General features: G+C 39.9%; 1 protein-coding gene across 1 annotated transcript in view; it reads right to left on the bottom strand.

Annotated features, from left to right (window-relative positions):
• GTF3C1 (general transcription factor IIIC subunit 1) overlaps nt 1–16,380 on the bottom strand; it is a 44,395-nt gene that overhangs the window by 10,549 nt on the left and 17,466 nt on the right. Inside the window, 17 exon segments of the mRNA XM_074158279.1 lie at nt 63–235; nt 1,190–1,283; nt 1,843–1,905; nt 2,573–2,685; nt 3,915–3,996; nt 4,196–4,338; nt 4,475–4,632; nt 5,215–5,400; nt 6,073–6,154; nt 8,001–8,136; nt 10,323–10,458; nt 11,890–12,067; nt 12,825–12,921; nt 14,528–14,625; nt 15,034–15,179; nt 15,403–15,678; nt 16,051–16,235. Of these exon segments, the coding sequence (XP_074014380.1) occupies nt 63–235; nt 1,190–1,283; nt 1,843–1,905; nt 2,573–2,685; nt 3,915–3,996; nt 4,196–4,338; nt 4,475–4,632; nt 5,215–5,400; nt 6,073–6,154; nt 8,001–8,136; nt 10,323–10,458; nt 11,890–12,067; nt 12,825–12,921; nt 14,528–14,625; nt 15,034–15,179; nt 15,403–15,678; nt 16,051–16,235 (2,346 nt within the window).

Genomic DNA, 16,380 nt, shown 5'->3' with positions numbered 1-16,380 from the left:
ACCAAGCATGCCCGGGCAGATTATTTGCTCAAACAAACAGTTACCTTTCTTCTGACACCCACCTGTAGTAACTCTGAGACAGCTGATAGGACATGGGTACAAAAGGCAAAGCCCGGCTTTTCTTTGGACCCAACGTGTGGTTTACTCGACGGCGATTGACCAAGCTTCTCTTCTGACACTCCAGGAAAGCCTTCACAAGGATGTCATCCCGGTACTCCCGGTACAAGCGAAATGTCTGCAAAAAAACCCCGTTCAATGTAAATGGCAGGGTTAGCTCTGAATCCACTGTGAGACTCACCTACTTGAGCTTTACATTAACTAAATGAATATGGAGCTACCAGCCAGAATGTAAATGATACAGATAAATTTACTTAACTACACTATTCTATTCCTTTTATGGGCTTCCAGACTTTCCACAGCAAATGCCAATTAAATTAACTAAATACTATAGAACACTTGATATTCAAAATGAGATGAGGCTCCCACTAGAATTATACATGTAAAAAAATGCTCATCTGCAACACATTTTGGTAGATTCTTCCCATCATTTTAGCAGGAACACATGCTTTTATGAGCTTGGCTTTCTAGTGCCTGCTGTTGAGATATTAAACTCCCTTTGAACTTCTAACTTTATTTTTTTAAGTGCCTGACTGATACATGATGTGTTTTTGTGGTCTCCAATGCTGAAGGAGAGGCTCCCCAACACCAGTGTCAGCTGGATACTGGGACTGTCTTTGTGCTATCTCCTCCAGAGCGTAATTCCAACTGTTCAAGTGGGCACTAAATCATGCTACAGTTTGACCCAATGGAAGGGATGTGGAGTTTATTTCATATGGTTTTTAGGGATTGCTTCAACATCACATCTTGCAATCTCATCCTCAGAGAGAAAAGCAACATACTGAAAATCTGCCTAGAACATATAATTTCCTAAAAACAGAGGAGAATAATCCCCACAGAATGGATACAAATCTAAGTTTCTGGGTTTCTTTTCTCCCATTTGAAAATGGCACATATCAAAGTAGGAAGGAGAAACTCTTTAGGGTTTTATGACCATGGGTAGATGTGGCACTTCGGGACGTGGTTTAGTGGTGGACTTGGCAGTGTAAGGTTTATGGCCGGACTCAATCTTAAAGGTCTTTTCTAACCTAAACGATTCTATGACCAGTAAAGTTTGGTCCAGATACTGCACCTGAAATGACTGGCAAGATTTCATCTGGTTATCTGAGAGTGCCAACGTGCTCTGAATCAGATTCTGCAGCACTAGAAAATGAATATCATAGACACTGAAAGAAAAAGGAAAAAAAAAAAAGAAAAAGAGTTTATTCAGTTTATTCATGGTGATTTTTGAGCACGAGGTACCTAACTATTAAACTAGCACAAAAACACACAAACTCAATCACCTGCTTCTGAAACAGACGCATAAAGGCATGAGATCACTACAGATAAGGATCATTCATGTAAAGGAGCCTGTTACATTTTCTCTAACCTTCCACCCTGAATTTTTGGATCAGTCCAGATAATCTGACACAAACGAAGTTCTCTTTGATAACATCTCCTCCTCTTAAGATACAGCACCCACAGAGAAAACATACACTGTTGTCCTAATGATAACAAACCACTGTTTTGAGAAGGTCATTGCTGCTGTCATTCTATTCATCACATCTATAATCTAAGTCAGAGGCCCCTATAGCCTTGTGAAAGTATTTTTTTAATTAATAAATTTATACACTGCAACAGATGTAAAACATACTGAATTAGAAGACTGTATATGACTTTCACCGATGTGGGGGCTGACATGACCTTGGAGTCCTAATGGGAGAAAACAGAGCTACTGCTACTCACCTGCTTAGACTGTCCTCCTTTGTGTTTTGACTTGTGTCTTCTCCGATAGCCAAAACTCGAAATCTAGTTCAGGGAAGGGAAAGTAAAACACTGAAACAAAAGTAACGTTCTGTGATTTATATCAGCCCTGAAACCCAGAGGCTGACAAGCACAACTGCTAACGAGGCCAGTGTTGAAACAGCGCAGGGGCACTAGTCTGCTCCAGCAGCCTCAGCAGAGGTGTCACAAATTACAAGATCTGTCCAGACCGATCTCCCTCACGCCACTAAGATATTGCTGACAAGGAGACAGAACACATGGACAGGAGACACTACAGAACTGTAGGGATTTACTATTCTTTTGAGGTTTTGGACTTCCAGTTACCATCAGCAGCTCTTCCCAAAGTAAGAAAATTTACAAAGGTGCTAGATTTGTTATCATAAAATGGTTTGAGACGTAAATTTTCACACTTCTCTCCAAATGTCATTCATCACAAAAAAACCTTGACCATCTGGGGCTGCAGAATGCTACACAAGGCTGAGTGCCCCTCTGTTTTAACAGTTATCAACATAGGAAGTATGGATTTGAAAGAAATGTTGCTTATTGTATTTACTGAAACTTCTTTTGAAACTAAGAGTACGAGTAACAGGGTATAAATCATGCACAGCAGAGAAGAGAAGAGGTCTACTCTGAACCTCCTCTCTCGCTGTCTCAGCCCATGCGCAGAGTCAAAAGCCCATAACTAAAATACCTGGAAAAGAGCTCCTGCAAAGTATCGGGAATCTCAAGTTTGGGATTCCCCAGGGTTGAACTGAATTTCTCTTTCAGTCTTTCCACAAACTCTTTAAACTCCTTTGCACAAACCTTAGAAAAGAAGAGATGGAAATGTTATCAACCTTGATTTCTTAAGAGTGGGAAAAGACCCTCTACTTTTAAAGCGTTCATGGAAAATTCTAGCAGAAATAACTGCTTTTGAATTATCAAGTCAGAAACAGTACAGCAGACGAGAATGAATCAAAGAAGCTCTGTGGAGGTTGTGTTTGCTGACTTACTTCACAGTTGCAGGTTCTGTCTGTAATTAAGCTCACAGCTACAAGCAACACACCATGAACATATGTTCTAAAAAGACTTATGCTGCATTAACAGCGTAAGATCTCTTGCTAGAGCTTTGTTTAAGCTTCTGCTTAAGTCTTTTGTTCTCTTCGTTTCCTTCAGGCTCCATCATGTTCTCCATTAAGTCTGTTTGTACAATCATGGCTTGGAGGACACCTCTTACACCAGAGGAACTGTCCTGTACCTCTCTGGAAACAAGTTTTTATTTGCTTCCAAAGACAGAGTTTGGGGGTGGGGACACATGCATTTATTTCAGCAACATCTCATCAGTGAACAACAACTCTTCATTTAAACAAACATCAATCTAACAACAGAACTATTTTCTGACAATAATATGAATTGTCATTCCTGGACAAAACCAAAGCAAATCTTCCCATGACATTGTCCCAGTTCTGAAAATGTTTTGAAATTCAAAATGGAATTGTTTGCACTGAAAGTGTAAACAACCTTTCAGTTTGAAATCGTGGTTGATTTCAGCCATAAAAAGCTCAAAAATTAAATAAAATCTTTTGACTGATCAAATCAAGGCTTCTCTCATAAAATTTGCTTATATTCCTGCACTCATCCACAGAAGCCAAGGCGATATTTCCACATGCAACAGGAATAAAAAATAAACTACAGAGCAAAAATGTTTTCTTGCTCAGATAACAAGGAGACTGAGAGGATTAAAAAAACAAAACAAAACCCAAACCCCAGTGCCTATAGATGCTCAGTCATGGATGTTTATAAACAAGCACATTGAAAAAATAAAATTTTGTTGCACAGCAGTGGTGTTTATGTGCCTTTGGAAAGACGCCCGTGTCCACTTTACTCCCAAACCAGCAGCGATGCTGCCTTTTTACGATGAGGCTATTTATACAATAGCTAAGGGTACAGGGGAGAGAGAAGACAGGAAACCACAGTAATGGAAACAGTGCAAGCACTCAGTAATCCAAACAGTGTAAAGCACTCTGTGACCTTTTAGAATACTTCCCTCCTACCTGTGGATCTTCATAATTATTTTCTCTATTCATGAAATCTTCAATGAGGGCTTTATCTTGGTAAACCTCAGCAAGGCAAACTCTGCAACAGACACAATTGTGGGTGTTGTACATAGTTGAACTTTTCCCAATTCAATACAGATTTGATAGCACTAGGGTTCAAAATGTTGACATTTGTAAGTCACGTGAAACAAGACAAAAACATAGGAAGACCATATCCCTTCACTTAATTTCAGGAGAATTTAGCCTATTCCGAGAACATATGACAGAAATCTTCTTACTTATAATTAAGATAGGTCTGTGGGTTTCTGACAATATAACGAGCTCTTCGTCCAACGGAATGAGAAGTTTTATCGAGGGACTCTTCGAAGCTGGCATGCATGATATCCCGAACTACTTGCCATGGAACAAAGGGCCCTTTCACCTGTGTGAAGAACAAATGTAGAGTTAAACTTCAGCTTTTACGTACACAAACGATGGTTAGAACCAGGATGAATTCCTAGGACTGATGAAATGTGTGTTCAGGTTATAGGGCCTCTATCTAATGGGTCTATTAATACCTTTGCATTTAGCACATGACTAGCAATGCGGCACAGCATGAGCAGGCTGTCTTCTTGCACTGTCCAGGTGACACGCAGGCGTGTCATTCTCTGCAGGGCACTCTGGTCAGCTTCATCATGGTAGCGGAGTCTTTTGCTTTTTTCTACAGAATCCTCTTCTAACAAATCCAGGGAAAAAAAGAAAAAAAAAAAAAAAAAAAAGACGGTTATCTCAGTACTACATATTCTGATTAATTCAAACTCCTATCAGAGGCTGTATCAGCACCAACCGGGGTTTGTAAGAATGAAAGACAAAAGCAGAGAAGGAAGTAGCAGTTCAGAAAGTAAAATGCATTAATACCTCTCCCAGGAATGAGAAAACAAGCACTTTAGTTAGCAAACTGACTACCCAGAGCATCATACCATGAAGAATCTTTAAGCCAGCTACCAAAAGCTGATGGTGAATTGCAAGGAGTTGATGTGGAACAGACACAACTATAATTTCTTGAGTTTGTAGAGGGAGTAGTGCAATGACGATTCGCACACAGGCAGCAGTGGGAGCAGGCTGCTGTTTCTCTCCAGAGCTAGTAACAGCCCCGGGATATCACCACCTCTTCACTGAGGGAGGCCGCCCAAAGAGATGGCCAGTGAGTTTCCATTTCCCATGCTGTGACAGTCACATTAGCCTTCATAGAGCACCCCACAGCAGGCCTAGGCATGAAAAAGAATGCTGCTTTTTCCTTTCTGTGTTAGTTACCTACCTTTCTTTTTCTTCTTTGTCTTCTTTCCGGTGTCTTTCCTAAGCCTCTTCCTCTTCTGGCTTTTCCCACCTCTCACTCGTTTGGTTCGATCCTGGGTTGGTTCTGTATTTATTTCAACACATTCCTCTTTCTGGACAAGTGACTCAGATCCTACCTTTGCTTCTCCCAAAATATTAATTTTGTTACCTAAAATGACAGATATTTACAGTCATGGAGCTTTATAGCAATTATATTCTTCAATATTAAGGTATAAAGAGCAAATGCCAAAGTTTCAGTATATGAAGACAGATGCCCTCTCAGACTTGCCCTTTGTTAATCATGTCATTTCATGCCACTTCTCAGCAGCTCACAGAATAAAATCCCACTTAAATGAGGACCCATCAAGTAATTAGGAAACCTAGAGAGTGTACAGTGCACAAATACAAGGGAACTGACTTGAGGCTTTATATTCAACCTGAAGCATTTCCTCCTCCTCAGCTTGAATGTTAGGCTATACTATTTTAACAGTGCCTAGTCATACAAAACATTGGTCCCTCTAGACTTTCTGAAACTGCACATCAGAAATTACAAAGAATAAAAATTATTGCTCTATAGAAAATTATTTTCCTATCTATTTTACTGCCCCAGAAGGACCCTAGATCATCGTAAGGAGACAGGAACAACCCATGTCATCAATACTGGATAAAAAAAAATTATTGTTCCATATATCCAGAAATAGGGAAGGAAATTATTTATCTATTTTACTGCCCCAGAAGCATCCTAGATTAGCGTAAGGAGACGGGAATAACCCACAGCCTCCATGACAGTAACAGCTGTAACACAGTTAGAGATGCCACCACCACCAGCATCACACCTTACCTCCAGTGCTGAGCGGAAGGGGGTGTTTCGTTAAGAAGGTTTGGAGTCTCACTGTCAGTCCGTTTTCAGAAACTGTATTTTCCTAAGACAACACAGCTTTAGAAAAGGTGATATGCAAAGGGAGTGAACTGGTTTTAACAACACTGCACATTATATCCTTTGAGAAGCATCAGAAATAAATTTTCAGTATAAAGGAGAAGATCCCTGGCTACAATGAAGAATTCATTTGTCTTATTACTACCACACATCTGAATGGCTCTAAAGCTTCTCTTAAATCATCCTGTAATGACCACTAGATCATGAAGGTCAGAACTTCAGCAAACGTTCTCGAGTTTAAAAGAAGTCATCACTGGAAAAGAAATGCTTGATTCCTTCATTGCTACAGAGGCTGAACAGACTTTTCTGTAAAACGGTATTTTTTTCCAAGCATTTTACATTCCAAAGGAACTTCTAAAAATCATGAAACCAAAATGCAAACACAAACATTTGAGTAAATGCCTCCTACACCATGTTCTGTCCATCTGAAACCTGCGCCAGAACAGATTGCAATGTATTAGGAGTTCTGTCATTCTCAGCAAAACCCATTTCTCTTGTGTGGAATTCAGCAGTGACAGAAGTTGGTGACAGACGTGGAGAGGAAAGCCGAGACTGAAGAATTGCTGGAGGTTCTGTTAATGCTGAACAACCAGGTGACAGAACAGCAGATGAAATTAAGAGTGAAATGATCCTGCCTGAGGGCAAAAACGAGCAACTCTAATTTTACATACACACTGGTAGGCTCTAATTTGACCACTACTTAGGGCAGTTCTGTCAAAGTACCTGTTCAATGCCTGGTAATCGTCGAAAAGCAAAGCAAATGTAAGGAATTATTATGAAAGGAAAGGAAAGCAAGACTATGCAGCTGTAAAAATCCACAGTTTGCCACAGCCTGAAAGCACTATGTGATTCTATTTCCACCTTAAAAAGGATATAGCAAAACTAGAACAGGTTCAAAGAAAGGCAAAAAGAACGATTAAAGGCAGAACAGGTTCCATGCTGGGAACAGTTAAGTAGATGCCAGTCTTTAAAAAAAGAGATAATGATCGGAAACATGAGAGATGTTTACAAAATCAAATGAAACAGAAGGCTAACGGAGAATGATATTTTTTTACAGCTTCCCTTAGTACTACAATTATTAGGGAGCTTAAACCATCAAAAGGGAGTGCTGACTTTGAAACACGTTGCTACATGAGGTTGTGGATACTAAAGATTTACATGTGTCCAAAAAAACCAATCAGACAAATTAATACTAGAAGAAAAAGCTATTAACTGCTTTGAAACATCACCCCCAAATCTAAAATGGCCTTGAGCCAAACGTGCAGACAGCTGGGAGAATATTCTGAGGAAATACCACTATGCAACTCCCTTGCTCTTACAACCTTCCCTACAAATCTTTTACTGGCAACCAGCAGAGACAGGACATTCTTATTTGCCTCTGTTGAGCTTCCTAGTGATTTTATTTTTTTAATTTTTTTTTTTTCTGCATGTATTTCCTTATTCTGCATGTGTCGGTTTTCATCTGACAAATTCTACATCCAGAAAGATAAGAAAGTCCAGAAAGATAAGAGGTACCTATCCAGAAAGGTAGATATCTATCTATCCAGAAAGATAAGAGGTACCACTCACTAATCTAAATCGCTTGCTTAGGGAAGTATTTCTCCTTTGGTTGAATGTACCATCAAATTCAGTTCAGATAAAATTTACATCCAGTTCTTTCATTCACTCCAGCACCAAGACTGACCACATTTGGCATTTGGCATTGCAAAGCTTTACTGAGACATGTGACTGAGAAAGCATGCAAGCACTAAGACTTTGTTATCAGCATCTCAACCTTAAGAATCTTAAAATTTGGAAAAGTCATTAGAGTATATAAATTTTAAAATACCCACCTTCCTAGTCTTATTGATGATGTAGCTTGTCCAGATCCAGTTGCGTTTTAGGTGCCCATAAAAGCTGGAATCCAGACCTGCGGCTCCTAAGCCATCTCCGGGGATAGTTCCATCATCAACCACCTCTCGGCTGCCTCTAAAAGAGCAACAAGATATACACTAATTATTTTGTAGGGAATGTCTTCTCAGCTGCTCTTAAATGATGTGTGTACCATGTGCAGAGCTTCCCCCTTGCCCTTACAATTTCAACAGGGCTGGGAAAGCAGAGAAAGAGAGATGTTCATTCCCTTAACCCTGGTCCAGAAGTAGCGCAACAACGCTTTTCCATTCATTTTTAATCCCTGATATTTAAAGACTGAGCTTTCAGTTTAAGGCTTACACTCAGAGCATCTTCATTATTGTTAATTAAGTTCTGATGGCCATGTTAAACTCTGTTCTCGGCACCATTCCTGCCACAGGACTAGAGAAAATACCTGCTCAGGTGAAAAACTTTCTCAAGATGAGTGTGAGGAAAATCTTCCACAAGAACTAAAGGCAATCATAACCCTTTTTCACACCAACTGCCAAGCACTGCTCTCCAGTTTTCTAACAAATACATTAAAGCCTGCTTAAATGCACATACAAGCAAGGAAAACAACGTATTGCAATTTTCTCCCTGGAAAGAGGATGAAACTAACAATGAATAGCGTCTAATGGATGAACTGATACCCTTCGCGAGTGAACTACTTAATTATTAGTGTGGTGTTACAGTGCAGAATGAAAAAAAAAAAGAATTTTTTTTTCATCTTTATAGATACGACACTTTGCAAGAAATCGTGGAGACAAACTTACTTGCTAAAAAAAATAATAACAAAAAAAAAATCAAACTATGAATAAGCTTCGCATATGCAGTAAATACGACAGCTCTGACAATCCTGTAATAACACCAAAGAGTATTTTTTCAATCCTGTTTCACCTTACAAAAGACTTTTTGAAAGCTACCATGAAAAAATCATTTCAGTCAAGCTTTCAATAGACAGCTCTTTCATTAGAACTTTACACCGTCAATTAAATCCAAAAACCGTTTCTTGACCTTAAAGATGTTGCAGTCCTCTCCAGCCCAAATGCAAGTCAAGCCCAGAGAGCCAATTTAAAAGCTCTCTTACCATATAGTGGAGACCTTATGTGAAAGCTGACAAGTGGACTGAACAGAGTTTTTTTTTCTATCAGCAAGAATCAGTGGAATTAGGTTCCCCCAACTCCATTATTTTTTTTAAGATGACTGATATATCCACCTGTAACGCTGAACTAACTGAAAATACTTTAAAACACACTGTTTATTAAAATGGAATAGAATATGGACAAAACTAAACCCCAGTGCACAACGGTCAATCTAAAGCAGTATAGCTGACATTCTGCACGGCTGTCCCAGGCTGCAGGTGACAATCACAGAATGGTTTGGGTTGGCAGGGACCTTAAAGATCATCTTGTCCCGACCCCCCTGCCCTGGGCAGAGACACCTCCCACCAGACCAGGTTACTCAAAGCACCATCCAGCCTGGCCTTGAACACCTCCAGGGATGGGGCAGGCACAGCTTCTCTGGGCAACCTGGGCCAGTGTCTCACCCCCCTCACACTAAAGAATTTCTTCCTGATATCTCATCTAAATCTCCCCTCTTTCAGTTTATAACCATTACCCCTCATCCTATCATTCTTCTCCGTGATCAAGAGTCCCTCCCCATCTCTCCTGTAGGCCCCCTTTAGCCCTCTCAAGGACTGTGGTTGTGATTAGGCAGGAGATGAAGTGCTCCAGGGAGCACATCCAGACTTCACCAGCATACACCGATACCATATTAAAAATTATCTGTAAACAACATGCAGTGAATGGAACACAAAAGGACAGATTTCAGAATGTGACATGGGGGAGCTACTGAAGCTACAGGGTAGTTGAGATACCGTGATATAAAGCACAGAACAGAGAATCTTCAATTCTTTTCCCTTGCATTAAGTGTACTTCGGAAGCACTCCTTCCCTCTCAGCTTTGCTTTCCCCAAGACTCTTGCAACAAGAGACTCTTGCCTGTACTACTTCAGAAGAAAATCTGAATCTGTTTTACCCCTTCCTCTAGCATGAAAACTCGCTTGGTAGACAGGTTACTTGTAACCGTGATACCAAACCACACATCTATAATCAGACAGCCTCTGAATTACAAAAAAACCCCACAACCCCCAACTGAAATGCTAGATTCTTAGCTGCATTTGCTACCGAGTAACATCCTCAAAACCAGAACAGTTCTTTATGCCCACTCTATTCAAGCAACAAAAGAAGGATGAAGATGACATACGTGGTGTATTCCAACATTGCACACTTTCGTTCCAGATTGTGTTTATCCACTGCCGACTCCTGTTCCATTTCGACATCCAGTGCAGTCTCCTCCCCTTGAAGGTTACTTTTCTTTGAGCGAGGGCAGCGGACAACTCCTAGACATATAAATGGTTTTGGCTGTCAGCATGGGAAGTAAGACTTCAACCCATTTTGAATCCACCCTGCTACGGCAAACTACTGCTCCCAAACAGTACTCGTATTTTCACCACTTCTCAATGAAACATGCTGCCTTCTTAGAGAGACTAACAGCGTTCCAGTTAATTTCCAGTACAAGCCACTAACTTGTCCAAAATTGTATTCAGAGCAGAAGTAATGGGAAGTAAATAGTACCCTTTATAAGCAAAATAATTCAACAGTTGACTGATATTCTCTGCGTGGATCACAGCCTTTCAGATACTCAAATATGTCAGCAATCCTCAAGAAATGATGTGGCAGGTTGTGACTGATGAAACACAGTGTGAACGGTTTGCACGGCTGACACCTTCATGTTGGAGATACATTCAAGATATAGCAGAGGAGTCACGGGATGGCTTTATAGTAACAGAACTCAAAGGCAGGAAAAACACCACAATTTCAGGCTTACTACTGCTTTTTGGCTGCCCATGCTACAAAGACAACACGGCAGGACCAGATCGCAGGCAAGTATCCGATCTAGAGGCTCAATATAAATTCAAACCCAGGACAGAGCAATTTTCCCCTCGAGGCTCAACATGGAAAATACTTAATGGAAAAGCTTCCATAAACACATACACTGGTGAAACTGTATCATTTCCATGTTTTGGGGGCCAGAAGTAATCGTGGTCTGACCAGCCTGCAAAAGCTGCAACAGTCACAAACACGCTACCATTTAACAAATATCTAAGGAGCCTTTTGTACATAACTGCTTCCATGCAAATGCAAGACAAAATTACAAATAGATCCTCTTACCTGGGTGACTAAATTACAGACATACAGAATAGCATTGGTCAGGGTTTCAGGAGAAATCTCTGACCTCCAACTCTTTTTTATAAAGTATATTTCTTGTATCTGTATATCCTATTAAAAAATGTAAAAGGACTGAGCACAAAAATAAACTCAAAAAAACCTGGGATGCCTAAAATCCCTTAACTTTCCTCATCTTACTTGGGCTCTCTGTTAGAATGTTTAGCAACATCTTTCTAAGGAAAAGGCATGTCTGTTTAAAATGATTGAGAGCTATGGCAAAAATATACTAGTAACTATTTTCAAAAAGGCTTTTTTACAATTGGATTCAAATCTAACAGGGCTATTATCAAATTTGATACTTCTAACAGGACAGCAATGTTTTTCCTTTAACAATGCTCTGAAAATTTCAAGTGGATCTCAACTTCATAGAATTACATAGAGAGAACTTTGAGCTTTTCTTCATACACAACCAGGCAACAGAACAGAATGGAACAGCGGAAGTCACGAAGGAGAGCCTGCCTCGAGTTTTAGGAAAGGAGTAGGAATTGTGGTATGAGCAGCATAAACAGTAAAGGTGATAAGAATGTACACTGATACCATACCCAACGGTGTATTAAGGCAGACACACTGCAAATCAAACCAGAAGTTTTCCACGTCCTGCATGGTATTCAGGACGTACAAGCGTCTCTCAAACGGGCGGCTGCTTTGAGCCAGGTTATAGTGGGGGTCACAGATAGTGGTATCAACAATCACAGCATTTCTCTTCATATACACAAAGACCTGTCAAATACAGTATGTTTCCAGCTGTTAGGTAAAAATCATTGAAACCTCCTAATTTACAGGACACAATCTACTGTAGGACTGCCTCGCATTTTTCAGACTTTGCTGTTCTGAGCCAGTACTGATAGGAGACACCCCCATCCCCACCCTATTGCATTGTATTCCCAAACTGCCTTTGCCAGCATTCCAGAAATTTCATTTCTAGATTTAGTACAGTTTCTTTTCCCCCTTGTGCACAGGATATTCCAAGTTTCCACAAAGAGTGACTATTTCTTACCAGCTCTCTTTCAGGATTTGGAGCCTAATTATCTTTCTTATCCTCATAAAGTATATGTTGGGACTGCCTTCTCCTTTGCATGTGCTTTCTCTTTATAAAAAGATGCGTATGATTGTCATTTATTTTACTCTGATCAGCAACTTTATTCTGTGTCAGACATCCAATGCCCAACACCTTGATGGAAAAGAATGTGGCAAGCTCATTTTTCATAAAGCGCTGCCAGCCTGGAACCTCCTACATCATTAACTCTGTGCAACGTTCAGCATTATACGTTTGGGTAGTGTCGTTCCAGAGAAAGAGGTAAAAACTATCTGCACAACTTGCTATATGTCACTTGAATCTGGAGGTTTGCATATCTATCCAAAACATCAGTATTTTACTTAACTATTTAAGGTCATTACAAACCCCAAATCTTGCATGTCATTGGACAAAACACATGAAGAATAACGGCTAAATGTTTTGGTTTTTTTTTTAAATTACCTGGTCTTTGTCTTGAAACTTCTCTGTTGGGCCAAACTGTATCAGTCCCATATAACATAATCTTTGAAGGTTTTCTACCACTGAAAAGATGTACCTCCTGCAGCAATATTGAGAGTATTACAATTAGCATTCATGAAAACATTAAAAATTATACCAGAAAACATGCCGTTTTCATGCAGCAACCTGAAGTTTCAGGAAGCCACTGCTTTTTTGAAATACTGAGTGTTAGAATTTCTGAAGTGGTATTTTTGTTTGAATTGTCAGCCCATGGAAAACATAGTATCCCCAAGCTCCAAATTTCCTTTCCTCAAATCCCAGAGTTCATTTTAGCCAAATACTAACTAAAATTTTGCTAGCAAAGAACAATATTAGCCAGAAATACCGTATGTAAAAATGAATTATACAAGGTCAGAACACCAGCAGGTCTGCAGACAATTTCATGTAATGAAAAGAAGACACGAGTATGAAAACCTGACTACTAAATATGGGCTGATAAACCTTCACATGTGTATGTATAAAGAACTGGGCAATGATCCTTGTATTTAAGGTTGGTCAGAAATACTGCCCCAAGACACTGCTTTCAGTTGCTTAAAGCTTTGGCAGAGCAAAAAGTGCAACATTTCCCGTGCTGTGTATCTACTTCTACGGCAGAATTCTGGAAGTTGCAGGGAAGTTCTGCAATATGTAGTTTCTGAGAGCGAATTTGTCAAAAATTAACTTTAGCCACATTTAACTTCATTAAGATCTACATTTTGCTGTGCAGTTCAATGGGAATTTTATTTTGGCAGGAGTTTTCTCTGGGGCTCAGAAAGATCATTCTACAAGCCTAGAAATACTGATGCAAATTTGGCTGAATTAGAAGTTTTAGTGAAGGGGGGGGGGGGAGGGAACACAAAGACAACTTGGTTATATGTCATACTGTTTTGCATGAACCCATCAGATGGAGCCTGCAGATTTCAGAAAATACCATGAATTCAGGTTCCTTGTTACAAATATTCAGCAGGTAATAGGTTGGGAATTGCAAACCTGAGCTGGCCACGAGTCTGGACAGCTGCTGTTGTTTGGCGCTACTCACACCAGCCACACGTTTGCAGGTTTGCAAAATGCTGTATAAGCCTCCAACCACCCAAATCCGTGCCATTAGCAATGACTTTCTGGGGAAACTAACACGGTGCTGTTGATTCCACGTATTCAAATCACTTTAATATTGCTTTCCCTTCCTATCTTCAGTCCAATCACAATTTTTAAATCTCCCAAATGAGGAATGGCAAACAATGGCAGACACGCCACTGAGAGCAGGAGCAGACATTGAATGGTATGTGTGAGAGGCAGGAACTGGGAAACGTGGCATCATCTGAAAGATTTATGAAGGACAGCAACATTTAGACTCCATTAAATTCTGAATTTAGCAGCAGTCAGGAGCATGTTTTATACAGAAGTAACATCCTGCTGATGAGTTATGAAGGACAGAACCTCCCAGCTCTCAAACACTGCCTGACAGCGTGCATGAATATTGTTTATTAGTTTCTTATTACCTTCTATTTGGGAGAGAAAAATACAATTTGGCACGCTGTCCTTTGAAGATTGATGATCCTTGTCTTAAGTAACAAAGTTCTCTTTGACACAAACAGGAAATAACTGAGAAAACAGTCAACCGCTGTTGTTTCCTCCCCAGAGCCACTTACTTTGACTCATCTGCTTACCTTTTGTAGAGGAGCTGCTGTCGGACTGACCTTGGAAGAAATCTGATCAGAGTGTGCTTTTTTAGTGGATCATTTAAAAAATCTTCCAGACCATCCACCTAGAATTATTTTAGAAGTTAATCAAAATGCAAAATATAACCATCCTTTAAGGTACTCGGCTTTGCTACCAGAACTGTCTACTGAAATATTTCCTAAGCAAATGTTACTGCTTTTGTAAAATGCTTAAACATTATTCTTGTTAATCAACGAGGCAGAAGATTCACTGAGATTATAAAAAGCTCTTTGCAAAATACAAGTTTAAGAATTTGCAGTATTACAGGGCTATACATTTTTTTCAGTGTGGCTGTAAAAGCAACTAACTTTTCTGTAAAAGAACTAAAGTGTCTACTCTCCAATGGCCAGTTTTGTTAAAACAGACTAAGAGGATATTTGTTACTGCTCACAGGTACAGTTGATGTTGCCAGACTTTAAAGTAAAACAAATGTAAAATAAAAAAAGCACTGTACCTTGTAGCTGACTTGCACTATCTGAACAAAGATTGAGAGGGGCAAGCAGAGAAGAATGTCGCTAACAAGAGCCCATCCAAATCCAAACTCTCTGTGAACTGGGAGAGGAGGGACATAGCGCATCCACGACACATCATCCACATACACTAGGAATAAGAACACCGGCTTAGACTCAGCCAGGACAAACCCAACAGTTATACTAACAGCTTTACTGTGAGTGTTCGAGCACAACACGTGGCAGTTCACAGTCTGAAAATCTAAAATGACATGAAAATTATCTAAACCATTGATTTTCAATCTTTTTTGAGGCAGACTTACCTTTTTTTCAAGTGTTCAGCCACGGCTAAGTCAGGATGTGCCACTTCTTACCTGTATGATTAGACAGCTCTACTTCAGTCTCCTGTGCAGAGATTTCAGGATTCGCCACAGTTGTCGTAATTTCTAAGGTCCCATCTGGTTGCGCTTCAAGTACAGCTGTGCTCACATCCAGCCCCTGTTTGCTGCCTTTCTTCTCACCATCGCTACCTCCTTTGTCCTGTGTTCCATTCAAAGGGTGTCCATAAATTAAGTACCAGAGAAACATGTGGACCATTCTTAAACGGGGCATTTTGGGAAGAAAGCCAAGAGAACGCCCAAGGCCTGGAACTGGGAGGGAAGATTAAGTACCAAACAGAAATAAAAAGAGGGTTAGAAAGGAGAAATATTCATCTCTGCAAAAGCGATGTGAAGAAAACTGGAAGGAAAGATGGGCAGTTGAAAGTAAATATAAGTTTCAAAATTTAAGTTACAAGTCGTAATGAAGTAGTAGTGAATATAAATACTCCAGTTCCCAATTGTAAAAAAATAAGCAGCTAAGAAAAACATTGGATAGCGAGACTGCTTTAACGTAAACCTAATTTTTCTTCTATTAAAGAAGAAAGAACCCACTTGTATCGTAGATGAGCCCAACCTCTGAAAGCGATTATTAATAATAAATGGGAAAGCGGAAGATGACAGAAATAACAAACGTAGCCATACCTGTAACAGGGTGATAGTTTTTTAGCTGTGTTATGCCCATTTTTTCATCAGTTTTCCTTGCCCGATTATTATTATCAGCTTTACATGAGCTTTCTTGCGTTTCTCCTGAATCAGGAGCTGCCTCTTGCCCCAGGTTTTCTTCCTCAGCATGGTCCTGGGATGTTGGCGTCTGGGGAACTTTAATCCTGCATTAAAACCAATCAGCATTTTGGTAAAAATTAAGCAGACACTCTTATTTTATCCAAGCTGAAGAGAGGTGGCATCACTAGGGCTGATACCTAAAAGAAACGCAACTCTCCTCTTTGTAAAAGGAGGATGACCTTGAGCACT

This window comes from Numenius arquata, chromosome 14 (genome assembly GCF_964106895.1).
Source record: "Numenius arquata chromosome 14, bNumArq3.hap1.1, whole genome shotgun sequence".
Taxonomy (NCBI): Eukaryota; Metazoa; Chordata; class Aves; order Charadriiformes; family Scolopacidae; genus Numenius; species Numenius arquata.
The sequence above is the reverse complement of the archived record's forward strand: the minus strand, read 5'-3'. Positions and strand labels throughout refer to the sequence as shown.